The sequence below is a fragment of the Micropterus salmoides genome, unplaced genomic scaffold (genome assembly GCF_014851395.1).
Source record: "Micropterus salmoides isolate LMB-PRFRI ecotype aquatic unplaced genomic scaffold, ASM1485139v1 Ms_hic_scaffold_913, whole genome shotgun sequence".
In the NCBI taxonomy this organism is placed as follows: domain Eukaryota; kingdom Metazoa; phylum Chordata; class Actinopteri; order Centrarchiformes; family Centrarchidae; genus Micropterus; species Micropterus salmoides.
In genome coordinates, this window is record NW_024044697.1 from 1 (window position 1) to 20,346 (window position 20,346).

A 20,346-nucleotide genomic window follows, 5' to 3' on the forward strand; every position below is an offset into this window, starting at 1 on the left:
AAAAAAAAGATAAAGCTCTAAACTCACGGACACTTTTGGAGTAGACACATTTGCACAAAATGCAAGACATTACATTTAAGCCAGGTGCAGGCTTCCATATACAGCAGGTAATCAAGCAACTGCATGTCTATGAAGTAGTGGGTTCCAGTTTTATAAAATAATGCAAGACTCGTAGAATCAGTGCTAGCTCCATGTACAAGGCCAAATTACACACTGGTCTAATATTGCATTCTGTGATTAAGGTTTAAATGTCAGTATACTTTAGTGGACGTTCATTGGATGTGTGTCATACCTGCAGTGACACAGATGTCCACACAGTGGCGTCACTGCTCAAGTTGTACCTGCGAGAGCTACCTGAGCCTGTGGTGCCCTGCTCAGTACCAAGACTTCCTTGACTGCACCAACTTGCTGGACTTCAGCAACACGGAGGTACGCTTATTTAAAAAAAGAGGCTACAATAAGTCAGTATACACTGAGTGAATGCAAACACTCGTGCTGTGCGTGCATATGTGTGCATATGTTTGTACATGAAGGAGAGGTGAGTGTGGGTCCTTTAACCCTCTCATGTCTGCTCTCAGGGCTGGGAAAAGTTGGAGAAACAAATCGCTCTTCTCCCCAGAATGAACTACAACCCTCAGTTTGTCTGCCGGTGAGTAGAAGCGGAGCACAAAGAGTTATGGGGACATTCCAGAGAAAAAACATTATGCCTTTGAGGTTAGGGGCGAGGTCCTTCGGTTAAAAACATCAGCTAAATGCCATTCTGTGGTCAGTTCCCATTCCTGTAAATTAGCTGATCATGTCTTTTTGTTTCGCAGGTTTTGTTTGAGGTGCAGCTGCACTCCAAGGTGAATAAGATGAATGTGGAGAACTTGGCTACAGTGATGGGGATCAACCTGCTCAAACCTCAGATAGAAGACCCCATCACTGTGATGAAGGGTAAGAACGGGTCACTGATGTGTCCTGAACATGTGTTATCTTACTTACCATGAAATGATGTGGTTGTGAAAACTGTCGCTCACCATCTAGAAAACACACTGAATTCAACTGATGTGTAACATTATTAAGCAATGAAATGTGGCAATACTGCAACATGACTACATCCTTCTCTTTTTTAGACACTATATTTAGTGGGGGAAAACTCCCAGCCTTTTATATAAAAAAATACCTCACAAGTTATCAAGGCATGTCTCATTTAGAAACCCATGATTGTGGAACTGATGATGTAACACAAATCGTGTGCTACTTCATCAGTTCCATAAACTTTAACTATGATCTCAGTAATGCTGCTGGCACTCTTTTTATGTATTATATTGTAACTGAACTGTAAAAAAAAGTAAAATTCAGAAGACTGAAAAAGAGAAGAAGAATTTGCATAAGAACCTAAAGATAAGACATTGTGATCATAATCTTTTCACATTTGTATTTGTTTTTTTTTGCAGCGACTCCTCAGATCCAGAAGCTGATGACAGTGATGATCAGACAGCATGAGGCTCTGTTTCCTCTCTCCAAAGATGTGCTTCCCTCCCCTCCTTCAAGCAAGGCTGAAAGCCAAAAGAACACTCCACGAAGCTTTGTGGGCTGGGAGTCTGCAGAGGTACGAGCAGCTGACCACACATTGAGCTTCTGTTTTTAAAATCTGATTTTAGGACATGTTCTGGTGTTACATGACGTATCCTGAAAACAGGGCAAAGCAATCCATAGAACACATACCAGCATATCCAATACAACTTGTGCTGGTAGGAAGAAGTTGCCATGTATCCATCGTGAAAGTTGGCTAGATGTGGCAAACAGTGCTAATTCCATCAGCTGTGACAGTTTGTTGACAAAATCTGGATAAACAGCCACACATTCAGAAACAAGTTTTCACAAGCGTCAAGAGTTTTTACAGTGGCAGGTGGCAAACATGAAATATTATTGACTTCCTTGCCGGCCAATACCAAACTCATGTCTGTCCATTTATACGTAGCTGGTGACAGCACCCGGCTAGATTAGCATAAAGGTGAGAAAAGGGATGAAACAACTAGCCTGGCTCTGTCCAAAGGTAAGAAAATCCACCTACTGCCACCTCTAAAGCTCACTTTTTAATTATAGCCAATCTTGTTTTGTGGGCCAAGTAGAATATACATGGCAAATTGTAAATTTTTGTAGAGATTAAACATGGGATAGCCTATTGATCAGGTTGATCAACTTTAGAAGTGCTGGTAGGCGATTGTGCTACCATTGGACAGAGGCCGGCAAGCTTTTTCCCCTGTTCCTAGTCTTTAAGCTAAGCTAAGACAACTGTCTGTAGTTTAATATTTTATGGACAGATATGAGAGTGGTTGTGATCTATTAGCAAGAAAGTGAATAAGCTTGTTTCCCAAAACTATTCCTGTGATGCCGTGAAGTCTGGTAAAAAAGAAAATGGTGAAAACACACTTATATGCTAGCTGATCTTCTTCATCTGAATACTAGCAGATATTTAAAATTGAGAAGCTATTACAAATTTACAGTCTATTGTAGTATTAGTATCTGCTGGCATAGGTACTGATATACCTGGGTAACTGTGTGCTACATAAAATGCTACTATCTAGTGCAGGGGGCTTCTGTGAGCCTCACATCAGTCAAAGCGTGGAAAAAGGCGTTCACTCACCCCCCTTAGTTTACTTGGAAGTCCTGGATGTCTGTGGATGATGATTTTATTTGATCCTAGACACTGAGCCAATATAGATTAATATTGTTGTTTGACATGACTTCAGACTACACCAAAAACATAAAAAAGGTCTGTCTGGCATTCATTAAGTTTTGTCTCTGGGAAAGTGGGAAAGACAGCAAACGTCCCCAAAACTGCTGTCTCTGAACTCCCTCTTTGCCCAAATCACACACATTTTGGCTATTCTGTGTCATCTCCTCCATAACTAATGTAATAACTAAGGTCACAGTTTTCACTTCCATTCATTGGAGCTCGCCTGCGATGCCCGTCTCCCACTTTGAAAACTTCTCATCTAGGCCATCATTAAATTCTAACATATGTATGTATGCTTTTGCATTTATTTTGATTCAGTCTCAACATCTCTGAAAAACCCAGCTTTGCTCTTATTGATAGATTAAAAAAAATGTGTCTAATGCATTTTCTCTAGCAGTTGCTTACCAACACTTTGTTGGTTATGTGCTCTCAAATGAATGGATAGATAGATTGAGGCTAATAGCTTTATAGCCTTATCAAACCGAAGTGTATATACAAGTATATACTGTATACATCTATATAGTATATACATGTATATACTGTATACATCTATATAGTTATACATGTATATACACTAAACAGTATATCAATTATGTTGTATATGTATCTGTAATTAATCTTCTGTTATGCGTTTGTCTCAGATGGGTGACGCATCTCTATCCGAGTCTCCAGAAGAAGAGGAGGACAATGACAGTCCAGGTCTAGACAGGGGAAACTGCAACTCCCAAAAAACCTTCAGGAGCCTCTCTCATCTACCACAGACGACTGGCTTGGAAGTCCCCGCAAACGCACGCAGACCCTGCCCACATTCAACTGCCCCTCACCGGGATGGCAGCCAAGGCCGACGCCCTCAACCGGTGGAGTAACATCCAGGAGACCGTGGAGGAGAAGAGCGGGACATTGTCAGAGGACATTTTTAAGATACTGGATCTCCGGAGTTCAGGTTCATTGTTCGGGGGGTCTCCGATGACTAAAAAGGAAGGAGAGGATAGGTTAACAGCCAGAAGAGGAAGTGACAACACAGGTTCTTCTACTACTGGCTCCCAAAAACCTGTCAGTGACTCCGGGCCTGCTCGGATGCTGTCTCATCAACAGTGTTGGGACCGTGACAGTGAGCGGTTCAGTTCAGCAGGTCAACAGAGGGTGTGAGAAGAAGCAAGACAGCCAGCAGCTTGTAGACAGGTGAGTTCAGCTGAGGAACCGCATGGAGACACAGTGACCACCTCACAACTAACTCACTACACACCCGTGGTACACAAAAAAAAAATTTTCTGGGGGCATTTGGCTCTTTTGATCTTATACTCAAAAGAATGTGTGTTTTGACATCTAATTTTGTTTCATATTCAGCCATTTTTTTTTCTTTCAACATGATAGCAGTGTGAAATAATGAGTTAATAGATTTTTCATAAGTGCAGTATTTCTTGTGTTGGGAATATTGTCAAGAAAATGACACCTATTGCAGAAAACATTTGGAACAAGTTGATTTATATTAAAAACAGCAGTAGTATTCCCACTCCCCTGGGTTGTTTTAAAAAAAATTTTAGGGCTTATTACTTACATAGTCTTTTTGGACTTGATTCTTTTGTACACTACAGGGCATTGTTTCCATAAAAGTTGCTTTTTGGACTTTTTACTAAATGTCTGAACCCTCTTTTTTCTCTCACTTTCTCTTGCAGTCTGCAAAAGGAGAATGAGGAACTGAAGACCACAGTAGCAGAGCTCCAGTCGGCTCTGGAGGAAGATCGACGCCGTGTGGCTGCTCTGGAGATCTGCCTGAGAAATGCAGAACGCAGCCGGGACGAGGCCCAGAGACGCAATGCGGAGCTGCAAAGAGAGATTCAGGAGTTCCTCACCAAAAAGCCACATACTCCTACCTAACAGTCATTTTCAGACTCACTAGTATATGGATTTATGACTCTGAGCTAATTTCCCATGAACTGGTTATGGGAAGTACTATTGTCCTCTAGTGGGACACTGGATTGTGGGATTGGATAAATTATTGGCTCATTTGTTTGTGCCAGTGCCACACAAAATACTATTTGTCATATTTGGAGTAAATAGGATATTATTTGATGTTTCATTTAAGTGGTAAATTAATAAAACAGCACAAATGTGAGTGTTTTTGTTGAAGTATAAAATGATATTACACCACATATTTACTATACCAACACAACATATTATGAGTATTTGTACTTTGCTAAGAAGCAGTGATGACTGCCTTTGACGTTTCAGAAGAGCAATTATGAAGCTCAGTGCCTTGGCTCCAGGCACTGAGCCACTGAGGAAGGGGAACACACAGACTAAATACACTAGTGAGGGGAGGAGAACTAGTCAACAATCACACAGGTGGGAAAACACAAAACAGTAAGTGAAGTTAAACAAAGACATATGAGGAAGGACTTGATCAACACAGGAAATAATTAAACAAACCCTGAAATGATGACAAATCCAAAAATGGGTAAAGAGCTGGAGTGTGGATGGAGCTAGCAGACAGAGGCTAACCACCTGTGATGGCACACGTTATTTTGTTCCCCATTTTTGACAAGTCTCACTTGACGGACACCAGCGTTGCATCAAGTCTTGCCCCCTACTCTGCCTCTGATTGGGTAACCCTAACCCTATCAACTAAAAGCGTATATAGACCTAGTTTTGTAAGGTGGACTGAAAAAACCTTAATGGATTTTAATAGATATTTTGTGGTGAGAATGGTATTATCTGGGAGTTTTCCCATTCTAAAAAACATAACACTGAGAAATGCAGAAGAAAATCATGAAATTTGGACATTGGATATCAGCACAATACATTTCCTTTTGGAAGGTTCAATCCAAAAATAGCAACTTTGGCATTCCTAAATTAAAGAGGTGGTATTCTGCTCATTTTCAGGTTCAAAATCTTAATTAGGGGTTATACCAGAACAGGTTTACATGGTTTAATTTAAAAAAACACCATATTTTTGTCATACTGCACATTGCTGCAGCTCCTCTTTTCACCCTGTGTGTTGTTCGCTCCGCTCTTGAACTACAGAGTGATGCATCTTACTTGTACAAATTCTTTGTTGGGAGTTGCACATGTAAGGTAAGGACTACTAGCCAATCAGAAGCAGAGAAGGGCGGGTCGTAAGAAACAAGGTAGTGTGATCCAAACAAAGCCGCTTCAGACTGCGACCGTAACCTAGCAGATGGTGTAAGTTACTCACAAGTCCACAACCACACAATATCATTGTTCCACATCTTACCATAAACCACTACAAAAATCATCATATTTCAACTCAATTTTACATAAAAATTGGCCAAACAATTTGAACGTTTGCTCAGTAGCTTTCACATCAGGTGTAACATTAGCATTATAGCTATAACTTTAGCTGTGAAAGCCAACGTTTACAACAACTCCGCACTTGAACAGTCTGTGAAGTTACATTGCCATGTTTATTTTAAATATAATTCACAACCAATAAAGCATACTTACAGGTTGTGGTTGTGAATTTCCAGGCCCAAACAGAGTCGGAGTTGCATCGTCTTTTAGGACTAAACGTTGAACTGTTGCCGGTGTTCTGACGATCTATGCTGCCTTGCCGAAAAATTCTACCATAGCGCAAATCGATAGACTCGACTGTACTCGGTCCTGCTCCGTGCAGATAGTACCCAGAGATAGTACGTAGCTTGTCGTCATAGCGACGCCACACACAACTGCTGTGACATAATGTTCAATGCGACACACACACCAGCAATCCACACGGCTTTCTCTTTTTTAAGTTAAAATGTTTCAACATTCCTCAGAAGACAGATAAACGGTATGAAAACCTTCCAGCTGTGTTTTCCTCTGCCGTTGCTGCTGCAGCGTCAGTGTGACGGTGGGAGCAGAGGGGTCTGTGAGCTCCTCAACTCCAAAAATATTCCAGCACATTTTTGTTCTGCCATCACTTCTCGTAAAACTGTCAATATTCGAAATCTACACAGCTGATTTCTCACCTCAAAACTTCTCAGTAGTGGATTTAGTGATGAAATTCCATACGAAAACTGTAAAATATAAAACTTTCTGTTGCTGGCCTCTGTCTGGTGCAGCAATGATGATGCAGTGAATAGTGAATATTCTCTCTGACCAATCAGCAGTCTGTCGGGTTTTCACGTTACATTTTAGTTTCCCTCAGCTGGAGACGGAGGTGAGGTGATACGAAAAAAAGTGCCTGGAAGCAGGTACAGGTGCAACATTTCTACAATGGAAAACCAAACAAAGGTGAGTCGAGCCAAAGGGCCTCCGCTCAGACTAGCTTGGTCTGAGGACGTGCCTGACCCCGCTAGCCACTTGGCAAGCTTTATGACGCCTTTTCATTGTGACGTCATAAGTAAAGGAAGTGAAGGGCTGGACTACTAACGAGTTTTCAAGCAGTTCAGAGCAGAGCTTTCTGTGGGAGATGGGAACTCCCTTTGAGCTGGACTTTGGGCTTTTTTTACTTTGCAAACCTGTTACATGCACAAAAAAGAAGAGATATAACTCAATAAAGGAGAGGGGAAAAGCCAAAAAGCATGCTACCACCTCTTTAACTGTTACAACTGAGGTCCATAATACAGACCATATGGATGGGGCTGACTGTGTGAATGTGTGTGTGTGCATTATCAAGCCTTCTTACGGCCATCAGGAAGATGTGATAGTCTGTTGCGACAGCAGTTCAACAAAGTGACAGATAACAGCATGTCTGTCAACTGTCAGCCTGGCAGATGAGTGGCAGAGGCAGGAAAAGCTCATTCCTTCCCATCTCTGTGACGCACTGCATTCAGGAGTGTATCTGCAGGTCACCCAAAGAAGCTCAGGAAGTTGTGTTGTGGGATGAGGGTTCAGGTGACGAACCAGTGCCAGCCTGTTTCAACAAGGTTGTTGCATGGTGGAAGTCTTTCTCCATGAGTCACCCAGCTCCCATACCTACATCACATTTGACTTGGTGTCTCCCTTATCAAGAGGAATGTGTACGTGTACCCCTCATGAAACTTTGAGAATGTGCCTCATCTATTCTTGTGGTGCACGTCCTTGTTCTTGCACTTTTTTCGAAGGAGCCTCTTGTACCCAGATAACCAATTTCAGACACAGTGTCCACTTACCAGAAGAGGAAGTACACAGAACATTTTAGCAAGCACAACAGGGTGGGTGGTGGCGGTGGCGGGGCGTAAGGGTTGGGGGATGATTGTTACATTGTTGAATGAGCACATTACAATAATTATTTTGTACAACTCTGCTGTCTACTTGAAATGTTTCCAGACGCTCAGTATCTTTCATCCTCGATCATTAAGGCCTCACACCTCATTGCATTTCAATTTCATTTGAACAAGTGTTGTCTAATAGATATATCCTGTTACATTCAACGATATCAACAGACCCTTGGTGTATTTTGTCAAAAAGAAATGGTCAATGGAGCCTAGACAGCAGCTCACAGAACTCCACCATTTACAAAGCAAATAAACAAATGAAGAATATCAACCATGGAGCACCCACCCAAACAAAATAGCGCTTCCACAAGGAAGAGGCTACAGGACAATGTTTACAAAATCCTCATTAAGGAAGTTGTGAGATAACACACGCTCATGTGCATCACACAAAGTTGAAGGCACGCACGCACGCATGCACACACACACACACACACACCAGCAAAGAGACCATAAGCACTGAGCAATGCAGAGCCCACAGTATCATAGATAAGAGTCAGAAAGAAAGAGCTGGGAAGAAGAGCGCAGAGCACAGAGAGAGACTGACAGAGGAGAGGACACAACAGAGATGACTTGGGCGGACAGAGCCAAGCATTGGCCACCCTGTCACCGGAACTGCAGCCCTGTCGCAAAGGACATCAAAAGGTGTGCATGAGAATAAATGCTGTGAGATCTGGAAGAGAGCAGCAGGAATACACACTCCTGCAGAGGCGCTCACACTGGTCAGTGCAAGGGTCAACAACACTACTGCCTACTGCCAGGGAACCAGAACTTTCTTAGACTACAGATGAACTGACCACAATCTAAATTAACCTTTGGATTAAGGCGTTCAGAGATCACAATAATTTTGTTTTGCTGTTGCATCAATCCCGGGGGTGTACAATAGAAAGCTGCGGATTGTTTTTCCCATGGCGAGCATTTGGGTCTCTCAACCGGGAACCATCTGCAGCTCCAAGACTTTGCTCTTGGTGTTTTCCATCCTGCTGCTCCAGGGGCCTCTCCGTGGACAGAGCAGCCCGATCTCCAACACCCATCAGAGGCATCGCTCTGCTCCGGGGCTGGGAGATGGTCATGGAGGCGTGGTGGATCCGTCACTGCTGGAGCAGGGCAACAACATGAACATGCAGAGCCTGCTGGAGAGTCTGAAGGAACAGTTTCTGCGGACTTTCAACCTGTCTGGCATGAGTCCTCCTCCCCTGCCTCCTGGAAGCATGCGAGAAGAGCCCCCTGAGTACATGATGGAGCTCTATAACCGTTTCGCTAATGACCGCACTGCCATGCCCACCGCCAGCATCATCCGCAGCTTCAAAAATGAAGGTAAAGATCCTCTGCTCCACATGATGATGCACCTGTTGATCATACAGACTGATTAAAAACGAGAACTACTTTTTCTTTCTTAGTTGCTGGCATGTTTATTGAGCTTTTTTTCATTTAAATATGATCTGTATTTTTCTCATCACTCTCTGTTCTGCAAGGCCAAATGTAAGTAGAATGTAAGACAAAAAGAGTCTTCTTGTATACATGTGTAGTTTTTCAAGTAGACTGTAGCTTCAAGTGTGTACGAACAAATAATTTGTTGATTAAATCTAAGCTTACTTGTTACTTCTCTTTGCTAGGCAATGTTCCAATCAAAATGCGATTCTTATTCTGACATTCTTAGGATGAGGTTAGATAGGGATAGGATGCATTGCAGAACTCAAGTGAAAACCTCGATAAAACGACTATACAAAATGTGCATAATTTTAACCAACCATTTATTTCTCTTCCCCAGATTCATCTCCCAGTGTTGTGGGAGTTGGAGGAGTGAGGCGTCACCCACTCCTCTTCAACATGTCTGTCCCCCATCATGAACGCATCACAGCAGCTGAGCTTCGCCTTTACACCCTTGTCCAGACTGACCGCCACCTGTATGCTGGTGTTGACCGCAAGGTTGCTATCTATGAACTGGAATCGCATGACGGAGATGACAACGTGACAGATGAAAACACTGTGAGAGGCGACAAATTCAGAGGGGGAGGAGAGCGGATAGAGCTGGTGGAATTGGCTTCACGTCAGGTCTATGGCACTGATAACGGCTGGCAGGCCTTTGACCTCACTGCTGCTGTTCAACGCTGGCGTAAATCTGACCGTGGAAGCACGCACCGGCTGGAGGTGCACATTTCCAGCATGGCTAATGAAGAGGATGTTCAAGGGATGACAGGGGACAACAAAGACAGGAATCCACCTGAAGGGGACATGAAGATTGACACCAGCCCTGAGGAAAAACACAAACCTCTGCTGATTGTTTTCTCTGATGACCAAAGTAGTGATCACCGTGATGACAAGCGTGAGCTGAACGAGATGATTGACCACGAAACCTCTAACATGGTTCTCCAGAATGACTTGGGGACTGGCCTGAATGGGCTGTGGGGGGAGCAGGGGAGGGACAGGGATGAGGGTGTTGAAGAAGCTGAGCCAGATGAAGAGGACCTCATCCAAATGCGCTCCAATCTGATCTATGACACAGCATCCCGAATTCGTCGCAATGCCAAGGGAAACCATTGCAAGAAACAATCTCTGTACGTAGAGTTCAAAGATATTGGATGGGACAGTTGGATTCTGGCACCCACCGGTTACGATGCCTTTGAGTGCACTGGCATATGTTCCTTTCCTCTGACCAAGCACGTCACACCCACCAAGCATGCCATTGTCCAGACATTGGTGAACATCAACAGTCCTCAGAAGGCAGCACGAGCTTGTTGCGTGCCCACCAAGCTGGACCCCATCTCCCTGTTGTATCTGGATGACACAGGCGTGGTCACCTACAAGTACAAGTTTGAAGGCATGGTGGTGGCTGAGTGTGGCTGCAGATAGTCCATGCTTTGAGAGGGTTCAACAGTTTGTAAAGTCTTACAGTAAGAGTAAAGACACAGAACTAACAAAAAGCTGGAAAAGGAGATAAACCAAAACTGTCTTCAACAAATGGACAATTGTTGGAATCTCTGTAAGGGTTACTCAGTGACACTGGAAGTGCACATTCACTATTCATGAAACTTTGTGCGCTCCAAGTCAGTGAGTAAGGACAAATATGTTTTAAACAGCAAAACAGAAAGAAGGACTTCATCTAACACAGCTAAAGCCATGAATATCATTCAGACAGCGTGAGAGAGATCGTGTGTCAACATGTTGCCAGTAGTGATGTCAAGGTGTGTCCTCATACCCACAAGAATAAAAGGCACACAATTTCCCAAAGGACTGAACCAAGCACATTCTAAAGTGTGTGCAGCCTGGTGGGAACTTGTGGGCCAGTTGTCCCCCTCCCCCTCATCCCCCCTGACATCTGTCTCCCTCTCCACTTATCTCTGGCCTGCCCACTCGATGCAAACACTAATCAGCAACTTCATGTGTCCTGGCGCAGTGAAATGACCTCCCTCAGGCAACCTGACAAGACATGAACTCTCCAGGCCCAGCTCCTGCCTCCTGCAGCCTCCTGATACGTAGGCGCTGTGCAGGGGTCCTACTGGCAGGGTTATCTACCCAACCCTGTTTCCCACTTCACATGCCTCTTTTCCACTCCCCTGAGCTATAGCGATAGCAAGGTGTGGGGGGTTGAGAAACATGTATGCCACCATTGGACGGCATTCTGGGCAACTTCTGAGGTGGTGGGATGGGGGAGTGGGACAGGACAAGGGGGCAGGGATTGTCCACATTCCTAGGCAACAAACAATCTCAACTGTCTCAACTCACTGACCTAGCACCATGTGCCCCTAACATGTCTCCAGCTCCTCAGTTGAGTTATCCATCACTTTTATGGTAAAAATGCCTTTTTGGACAGTTAATATCTGAAGGCTACAAATCAGGAGTGGATAAAGGGGACACCTTGTTGAATTTGCCTTTATGGATATCCAAGGGAAATACAGTTACAGAAATACAGTTTCTTTTAAAAGCCTTTTGATACCTCTGCTGCTTGTGTCAAATAAAAGACTATTTATTGTTTTAATTTATTAATTTTTACAACAGAGTAGATAACTATATATGTAAATTTGTAAGTTACCTAGTGTAGAGCAGGTTTTGTATCCATGACAATGCATTGGCAGAACAATATTCATTTTGTTGGGAAGAGAAATGGTAACAATTTCTAAAACAATAAAGAGCAGCTGCTTAACAAATCCTAAATGCAAAATGTCTCCTTATCTGTGAATGAATCACTGATCCTTACTGTTTCAGAAAGTTTACATACCATGTTTTTTAAAAATGTCATTATCTCGTTTCAAGATGAACGCAAACATTTGGAGCTAAAATGCCACACTGATGTTATTTTTCATAGTTAATTGTACATGATCTATTTCCCACATTACAGCTGTCAATCAAAGCATCTTGGTCTGTCAGCGTTCCTTTCCATTATTTTAGGAAGAAGCTGCTGGACCAATGATACAATGCATTGCTGACATTCAGATCATTCAGTCCAACAGTATCAGCTCACAGGTCATAGTTCAGACATGACACACAAACAAAGAACCATGGGAAACTGAGTGGAAGGCTTGCTAATGAACAAAATGGATGGCCTGCTGCTCACACTGACAGCTAGCAGATGCAGACGGCTGTGATGGAAAACCTGTTTGTGAAGAGAACAAAAAACAAACAAACATCTGGACTCCAGCATCTCTTTCTGCTCTCCTTAAATGTCTATGATAGTTAAATCAGCACATAGAACACTGTTGGTTTTTTTATGTGTCAACATGCAGAGGAGAACAATAAAGGATACAGGTTAGGTTCGTTGCCTGAAACGTGTAAAACTTTCTATTATTTCTTTGATGTTAACAACGTGTATCCCACACGTGTGTGTCTGTGCGGCAGAACTGAGGTCAAAGATGAAATTCAAAGACTAAGATGCAGACAGACATAAAACACAGAGCGAGATATGTCTTGTAATGGAGAAATTGGTTTGTAGCAGGCAGGTGAGTATTGTATATATAAAAAAAAATTAAGTGGAATTTGTAGATTTAAGCATATTTCCTTTAAAGGGCTTTTGAGACCCATGATCAATGTTAGTGCAGTTATTCTAGTCATTTATTTATTTTAGAAAATGCCGGGGAGAGGTATATTATAAATATGCAACAATAATACCATTGCTACACTGTTGATGATGATTATGCAGTGCGTCTGCTACCTCCTAGTGTCCTGTTTTGACACAATTATTGTTTTATTTTTGTGGCTGTACATACAGTGTGTGTTGTAACTGCAGTTTCAGCTTTAAAAGCATATGATAATGTTGGCTGTTGAGCTTCCTCAAAAAGTATTTGGCAACAGCCCACTAATGACAAGTGCACTGAGATGTTTCAGAAAGCAAACAAGTTGTCTAAAAATGGTTACAGACCAGAGGGCAAGAACCTCGGCCAGTTACTGTGACAACAGGCGGTGTCAGCTATGTATAGCTCACTAATTGAATATTTACAGAATAGTGGAAGAAATATGGATCTGGCCTTTGTCACTGAATGGCAAACTTTCAGGAAATATGATGAAATGGGAAGTCTTTAGTATTTGCTCTAATGATAAGGACTGTTGGAGAGTGCTCTGTGCTTTTTCTCTGTCTTGTTTTGACAGGGCTCCATCTGTTGAAAGAATTTTGTGAAGGCTTTAGCCTACGTGATTAACTTAGGAGCACACCTTACAACAAGTAAACAAACATCCTAATGTACAGACAGTTCAGAGGGCTTCAAAATCCTGTAATGCTCCCGTGCCTGACATCCTGACGTTGGCTGCAGGACGTCGACGTGTGTCTCGCTGTGAACGTGTGTTTTGGTGTGTCATCCAAAGCTGCATGACTCGCCCTGACTCTGACGTGGGGTCTGTAATAGGGCCTGATTGTTTCCGTTTTGGGTCACATGTTTATCATTCCATCTCTTGGCAACACCACCACCCAGTACTCACCCCTCGCTCTTTCCTCGAATCTCTTCATTTCCCAGGGAGACAAAACTGTGCTCAACTATTACTTTTGTGACTATATGCAAAAGTACCTCCAAATGTTCAAACACCTTTTAACAATTTGTATTTGACTCTGATGTTGCGCAATTTCAAAAAGCCCATTGCAAGAGGCAGTAATGAAAAACAGATGTTCAATGTTGATCACATGCTTTTATGCAAGCCAAGAAAAACTGCACTCAGACAGATTTCTCAGGACAAAGAGAACACAACTGTCACTCTTCATTTAAAGTAATAACCCTAAAAATATATATAATTGGTCATTAAAGAGAAGGATGCTGCGTGTGAAAAGAATCTAATTTATAAGTGTTGCATTATTACATGTTAAAATCATGCTCAAAATGACGCATAATCCTGACAGTAATGCTATATGAACTTTGAAATTTGGCACCCCATCGTGAGTGATTAAGTGCTTTTAAGTTCCAAAAGCAGGCAGCTACAAATCCTCTGGCATGATGCCAGCAGAAGTTTGTATAAAACATGCTGAGGATGCTGTTTTTTTTGTTTGTTTTTTTTTTAACAAAGGTCAAAACTGCATAGTGACTGAAAAGCTTCCCATCTCTAAAAACATGTGATTTTAATTGCTACGGCAATCCCTGTGGAACCAGTTTACAGAGAACAGACACTTGAAAAGCCCAGGGCATCCAATTCACTAACCAGAGCAGCACAGCAGAAACCTGAACCTGAGGCGAATAACAACACACTAAGTCTGTGTGCAGCTTTAATACATTTTCTCATGCTCATCAAGCCCAATGTTGGTAAGGCTGTGCAGAAATTTGTGCAGAAATAATGATTCATGAAAAAGCCTTACAAGCATGCGTAAAGGAACAAACATAGCATTGAATATAACAGAGTCTTTGCCAAAGAGGATTGTTCACTTCAAATGTTTACATTATTCTTACACTGGAGACAGTCCCTCTTACATATTTTAGTTTTGCACAAACTACAGACTTACTTTACCTTTCATAATAAATGAAAGACAGATATCAAATCATTTTGTGATATTAAAGGAGTAGCTTTTTGTGACATGCGCTTATTTGCTTTCCTGCCAAGAGTTAGATGAGACAATGAATACCACTCTCATGTCTGCACAGTAAATATCAAGCAACAGCAGCCATTTTATCTTAGCTTAATGTAAAGACTGGAAACAAGGGGAACAAGATCCGCTCACCAATTAGCATGTTATATCTCATTTGTTTAATCTGTACAAAAATGTGTGGTTTTACAGTCTATGTGCCATACCATTTCTTGGCCAGGTGTAGCCACTTACTGGAGCCTCCACAGAGCCAGGCTAGCTGTTTTCCCCTGAGTGCAGTCTTTGTGTTAAACTAAGCTGACTGGCTTAGCTTCTAATTTACTGTATAGACTTGGGAAGGATGTCAATTTTCTTATCTAATTCACTGCAAGAAAGCAAATAAGCATATGTCACAATAACGTCAAACTATTCCCATGAGCAGTTTGTAAAGTGGCCCGGCATGAGAGCTCACTGCAGACATTCACTCAGATTTGTGGTTTTCCCTTTTTAACTACATGTATGATCAGCATTGACCAAAACACATCTATGACATATTATCTGCTTAACATCTACAATATGAAAGCTTAAGAATCCATCCAAAGACACTCCCATGTCAGGGAAACAAAGTTGCACATTAGTTCACGGTGTCATCCCTCCTCATCTCGTTCTGCATTCACTTGATATAGAACAGCTGTAGAAATTGCAGGTTAACATGACAGTATGCAGTCTTGCTTAGAGAATTATACATTTTAAAAAGATATTTGGATGTGACTGAAATGGCAGTGATGTAAACCGTGGGATCCCATATCCCTCACGGAGCGTGCAATGGAAAGTTGATCAGTAACAACCAAAATCTGTAGAAAAAATCAGGGCATCTTGACAGATTTTCCTGCAACAGTTTTGTCACTCTGGACGTGAATGCAGCACTGATGTACAGTATGTACCAAAGAGGAGGTCCCAGTGGGTGAAGTAGGGGGCGTAGTTGCCACTGTAGGTACTATGGTGGGCTTGGTGGTAGGGGGCTCCTCCCAGACAGGGCAGCAGCCTGTGCAGAGCCCAGGGCAGGTCGTAGCCACAGTGATCCTCCACCGCCAGCCAGCTGTTGATGAGGTGGAAAAAGGCTTCGCTTAGAGGGTGGCATCCCACCACCCAGGAGCTGGTCAGAGCCAGCAGCAGCAGAGACAGCAGCTCAGCTGAGCTGGCGTCCTGAGCTGCCAGAGCGAAGGGTGTGTGGTGCTGGTGATGCAGCTGGTGGATCCTCTTGTAGAGCCCGGGAACTCTGATGAGGAACAGACAAAAAGCGGTCTCTGCTTATAGGCTACTGTTACTACAATGGAAAATCACTATCATATTCCCAGAATGGTATAATGTCAGTGCAGTCTACTCAAAGAAAGTTGATTTTTCTACTTCTATTAGTACTACTACTACACTAATACTACTATTACAATCGCTACTACCAATACTACAACTATTACAAATGATGCTACATCTTATTAAAAGATAATTATCAAGACAAAACTAAACAGGATTTGTACAAATTATTTCAGTATTTAAAAGTAATAATTATACAGCATAAACGAATATCAGATGTAGAAGAAATACTCAGTTTTACTTAATTAAAAGCAATACCACAGTAAATATACTTCATTACGCAAAGGTCCTGTATCAGCAAAATGTAGTTTAAGTATAAAAGTAGCCACTATGCAGGCAAAATGATCTCTGTCACAGTATTATTATACTACTGCATTATTATTACTGATCCATTAACATGTAAGAACACATGGTGGAGATGATTCTAGCTATTTTTCATAAGATTGGATGGCTGGGTACTTAGTTATTTCCACCACTGATTATGACATATAGACTGATGGGGACTATGAAGTTGCCAACAGATCATTTTTTGCTCCAGTAATCCCAAAAGCAGGCTAATAATGTGTGTATTTTTAGTGGTTGGAAAAGAGTCTACAACATCACTGGGAAACTACAGCTCCCAAAGGAAACCCAGATCAATAACAAATAAAGGAAAGATTTCAGAAGTTTAGCATCAATGATCGGCAGTAGAATAAAGGTGAAGCCCAGGCACATAACATAACATAGGCGCATCTGCTCACCTGTGCATGGAGAAGTGCCACATGAAGAAGAGCATGTCAAAAAGCAGGAAACATGAGAAGACTTCCACAAAGAGCTGCCAGCAGGACGGAGCCAGCTCCGGTAACGGACCAGGGCTCCTCAGCGTCTGAAAGACTGCGGTGGCGGGGAGGACGGTAGTCAGGTATCTGTACAGTACCCTCCAAAAACAGTCAAACCATCGTCTGAGAGACGGCGGTGGACCCGAGTCTGGCGCGATCCTCCACGACCGGACCCGCTCACTGACGCTCGCCAGCGCGTCCAGCGCGAGGAAAGGTGCGCAGAGCAGGACGTGCGTCAAGAAGGCGTAGGACGCAGGCAGGTACGGGGACAGCAGGATAACCTCCTGCCCTGCTCGCGCATACTCCCAAATCCCCTGGAGGATGAGCGCGCATGCTTCTCCATCTTCTGCATAGCTTACGTCCATCACGGCTTTTACCTCTGTATGGCGAACAGCAACATCACCAAATTTTACCAAAAAAATGTTTTAAATATAAAAAATACTGCAGTTTTTCCTTTCCAAACTAAGATCTTCAAATACGTTGGGCTATATGTCTCCACTTTGAATGTACTCCAGAAGGATCAATCCTGGATCAACTCTCTGCCATCACATTTTAGAATAAGGTAATCTAGGTACTTTTCCTCTGCTGCTGTCACGAGCATTCAGAAGGCGATTCATACTTCTGGAGAAGTTTTCTCTTCATATGCTGGTAGGAGGGGCCCCATGCCTGAAAAACTAGGCTCTTGTTTAAATCTAATTAAAAGTGAGCCTCTCTCCTATATCTTTTATGTGGAAGCACGGTGTGACTGCCCCAGACGGAACCACTACGCTTTATGTACTTGAGCCGCCTCCATAAAGTTGGCAGCTGGAAACTCAGGGGATTTCTGATAGATACTGTCACATAACAGGACCATTTCTTTAGCAATGGGGAGGTCTGATTATCATCTGACACAAAGAGTGATTACACTTTAACTATGGCACAACGTTAACAAAATGATATAATGAATGATGCAGAGGGGGAAAAAACTTAAAACCATTTAAATCTTTCTTTGTCTGTATGAAAGCAAGATTTAAAGAGACAAAAGATTCAGGACATCGATGAAGAAAAATCAAATGAACCCTTACAAATGTCAGAATTATTTCTGAATGATTGTGCCATCAAAATCAAACGTATTCTAAGGTAAATTATCCAAATATTCAAATTTACACAGGGTATAATCTACAGTCATTGTTTAATTCTAACCAATGTCATTTTTAAACATATAGTAGCCTATAATCAATACTTTTATATTAACAATGTATCAAATGACATTGTGTCTAGTTTTAGTTAGTTAGTAGATCTATTGATAGCAATGCAATATAAGATCCATAACTATGTTTACTATGAACAAGACCTCACATAATGAACCATTGCCTATTACTTCTATTCAGAGTTTTTTTTCTGTATTTAGTCAGGGACAGGCAACCAAAAAAGGGGACTGTCAGATAGGCTATTTTAATAATTTGAACCAATACAATATATGCTTAACAAACAAACAATATTTGATTATGATTTGATTTGAATATGATTCAATTATATTAGTCTACTTGAAGCTTTTTATATTTGTCCCTCTGTCTCTCACTCACACACACACACACACACATGAAAGCTTTGCATGAGCTAAAACCCCTGTTTTGCAGAGCTTTTTTCTCGTGCTCCCTTTCTGCAGTTCAAGAGAGGTGAGTTTGGCAATGTGGTGCAGCCTTATTCTGAGAAACACAGACACAACCAATGTCAAATCAGAATGGTGGTTGTCCATGCCAAACTGTGTCTCCTCAATGTGCTCTCCGAGCAGAACAGCATACTCTGTTCCAATCTCCTCCCGGATAATGTGTGTGACTGTTGACACTTTAGGAACTTGCACAGTTGAAGCTCGGGGTCAACCTTTTCTGCACTTCTCAGCACCTTGTAATGTGCAACCTTGTATTTATATAGCGCTTTACACAGTGCTCAAAGACAATTTACAGAGCAGAGAAAATAAGAACAAAGCAACCTTAATATACAAATATGATTTATCAAGTCTCAGTTCATAGCCAGGTAACAGTAAACATAACGTTAGCCTAGCTAGATGGCTACGATTACAGTACAGTAATATCAAAGATCCTTGCTCCTTCTCAACTCTTTGGTAATATTCTATTCACAAAATACAACTAATAGTACGGTAATGTTAAATCTTACTTGTGAAAAGTAATCCCCTGAGCCATGTTTGCGATGGTCTGCCGACCGGTTCAAGATGGCAGCCGCATTTCTTGCGCCCAGCAGGCGTCTATCTCTATCACACCTGTCAGTGGTCAGACTTGATGCACTAGATGTGATAGTTTTTGAGAATTTCTTCATTTACTTTGGTATGTTAGTCCAGATGAGCCAACCCTCCCAAGATGTAAAATACTGTATTACAGGAGTATGAGATATGTAGCACTTCATTTCTTCATGTGGCTGTTTATTAGTGAACAAGTAACAATAATATTCAGAAAAACATAGTTTTACCTAATTTCTTGAACGGCAATCTCTTCTCTCATAGATGACATGTTTGTCCTGTCTCAGGCACCATAGCTATACTGCTCGTTTGGATAGGGGAGGGGGGTGCAATTCACAACCCTCACCACTAGATGTCACTAAAACTTACACACTGAACCTTTAAAATAGCGGAGACACTGTAAAGCCTGGAGGCCAGTCTGTGTGGACTGTAGGCCTATGTGAACCTCAAGGGTCAAAAGAGCAATGTTTTGTGGTGCTGCTTCTTTATGTTATATTATATATTTATGTATATTCAGTCATTTCCTGAATGGTTACTGAAAACAACCATTTGGCAGTAACAAAAACAAAAAACCTTCTGTGGACAAACTCCTACTTTGTCAACAGGAAAGCATACGTTAAAACATATAAAGTTTCCAGGATGAAGATAATGATGATGTAATGAAAGTTTAATAGTCATAGTAGGATGTACTATATTATGTAAGGAGGCTAAAAAAAAAGTAACCAAGTAATTATTCATGTATATCAGAGTTCATCAGGAGCGACTCATGAAAAAAGTTGGTGATTATCACCTCCCAAATATGATCTCATCATTACACAAACATTTAAATAGGATCCAGAGGTTCGTTCCCAGTTACTCATGATTAGTTTTCAGAGGTATTCAGGAATTACTTAGAAGTGATCCATTAATTATCAGGTCACTCCTGATCTGCTCATCGCTTGTGCCTTTACTGACAAGCATTACCCTATCCACCCCACCCCCTACTTAAAAGCATTAACACTAGTCTAAACACTGAAGTATCTTTC

General features: G+C 41.9%; 2 protein-coding genes and 1 pseudogene across 2 annotated transcripts; 2 read left to right on the forward strand and 1 right to left on the reverse strand.

Annotated features, from left to right (window-relative positions):
- Positions 1 to 676: 676 nt before the first annotated feature.
- Positions 677 to 4,841, forward strand: LOC119896305 (annotated as a pseudogene).
- Positions 4,842 to 8,398: 3,557 nt separating this feature from the next.
- LOC119896309 (bone morphogenetic protein 10-like) lies at positions 8,399 to 12,652 on the forward strand. The gene is made up of 2 exons (XM_038709754.1): positions 8,399 to 9,237; positions 9,692 to 12,652. The coding sequence occupies exons 1-2, from the start codon at positions 8,829 to 8,831 to the stop codon at positions 10,771 to 10,773; spliced, it is 1,491 nt and encodes a 496-aa protein (XP_038565682.1). The 5' UTR covers positions 8,399 to 8,828; the 3' UTR covers positions 10,774 to 12,652.
- A 1,722-nt stretch (positions 12,653 to 14,374) lies between these two features.
- On the reverse strand, positions 14,375 to 17,822 carry LOC119896308 (cholesterol 25-hydroxylase-like). The gene is made up of 2 exons (XM_038709753.1): positions 17,008 to 17,822; positions 14,375 to 16,175 (listed from the first exon to the last, which is right to left on the reverse strand). Exons 1-2 carry the CDS (start codon positions 17,448 to 17,450, stop codon positions 15,800 to 15,802), a joined length of 819 nt encoding a protein of 272 aa, XP_038565681.1. The 5' UTR covers positions 17,451 to 17,822; the 3' UTR covers positions 14,375 to 15,799.
- Positions 17,823 to 20,346: the final 2,524 nt, after the last annotated feature.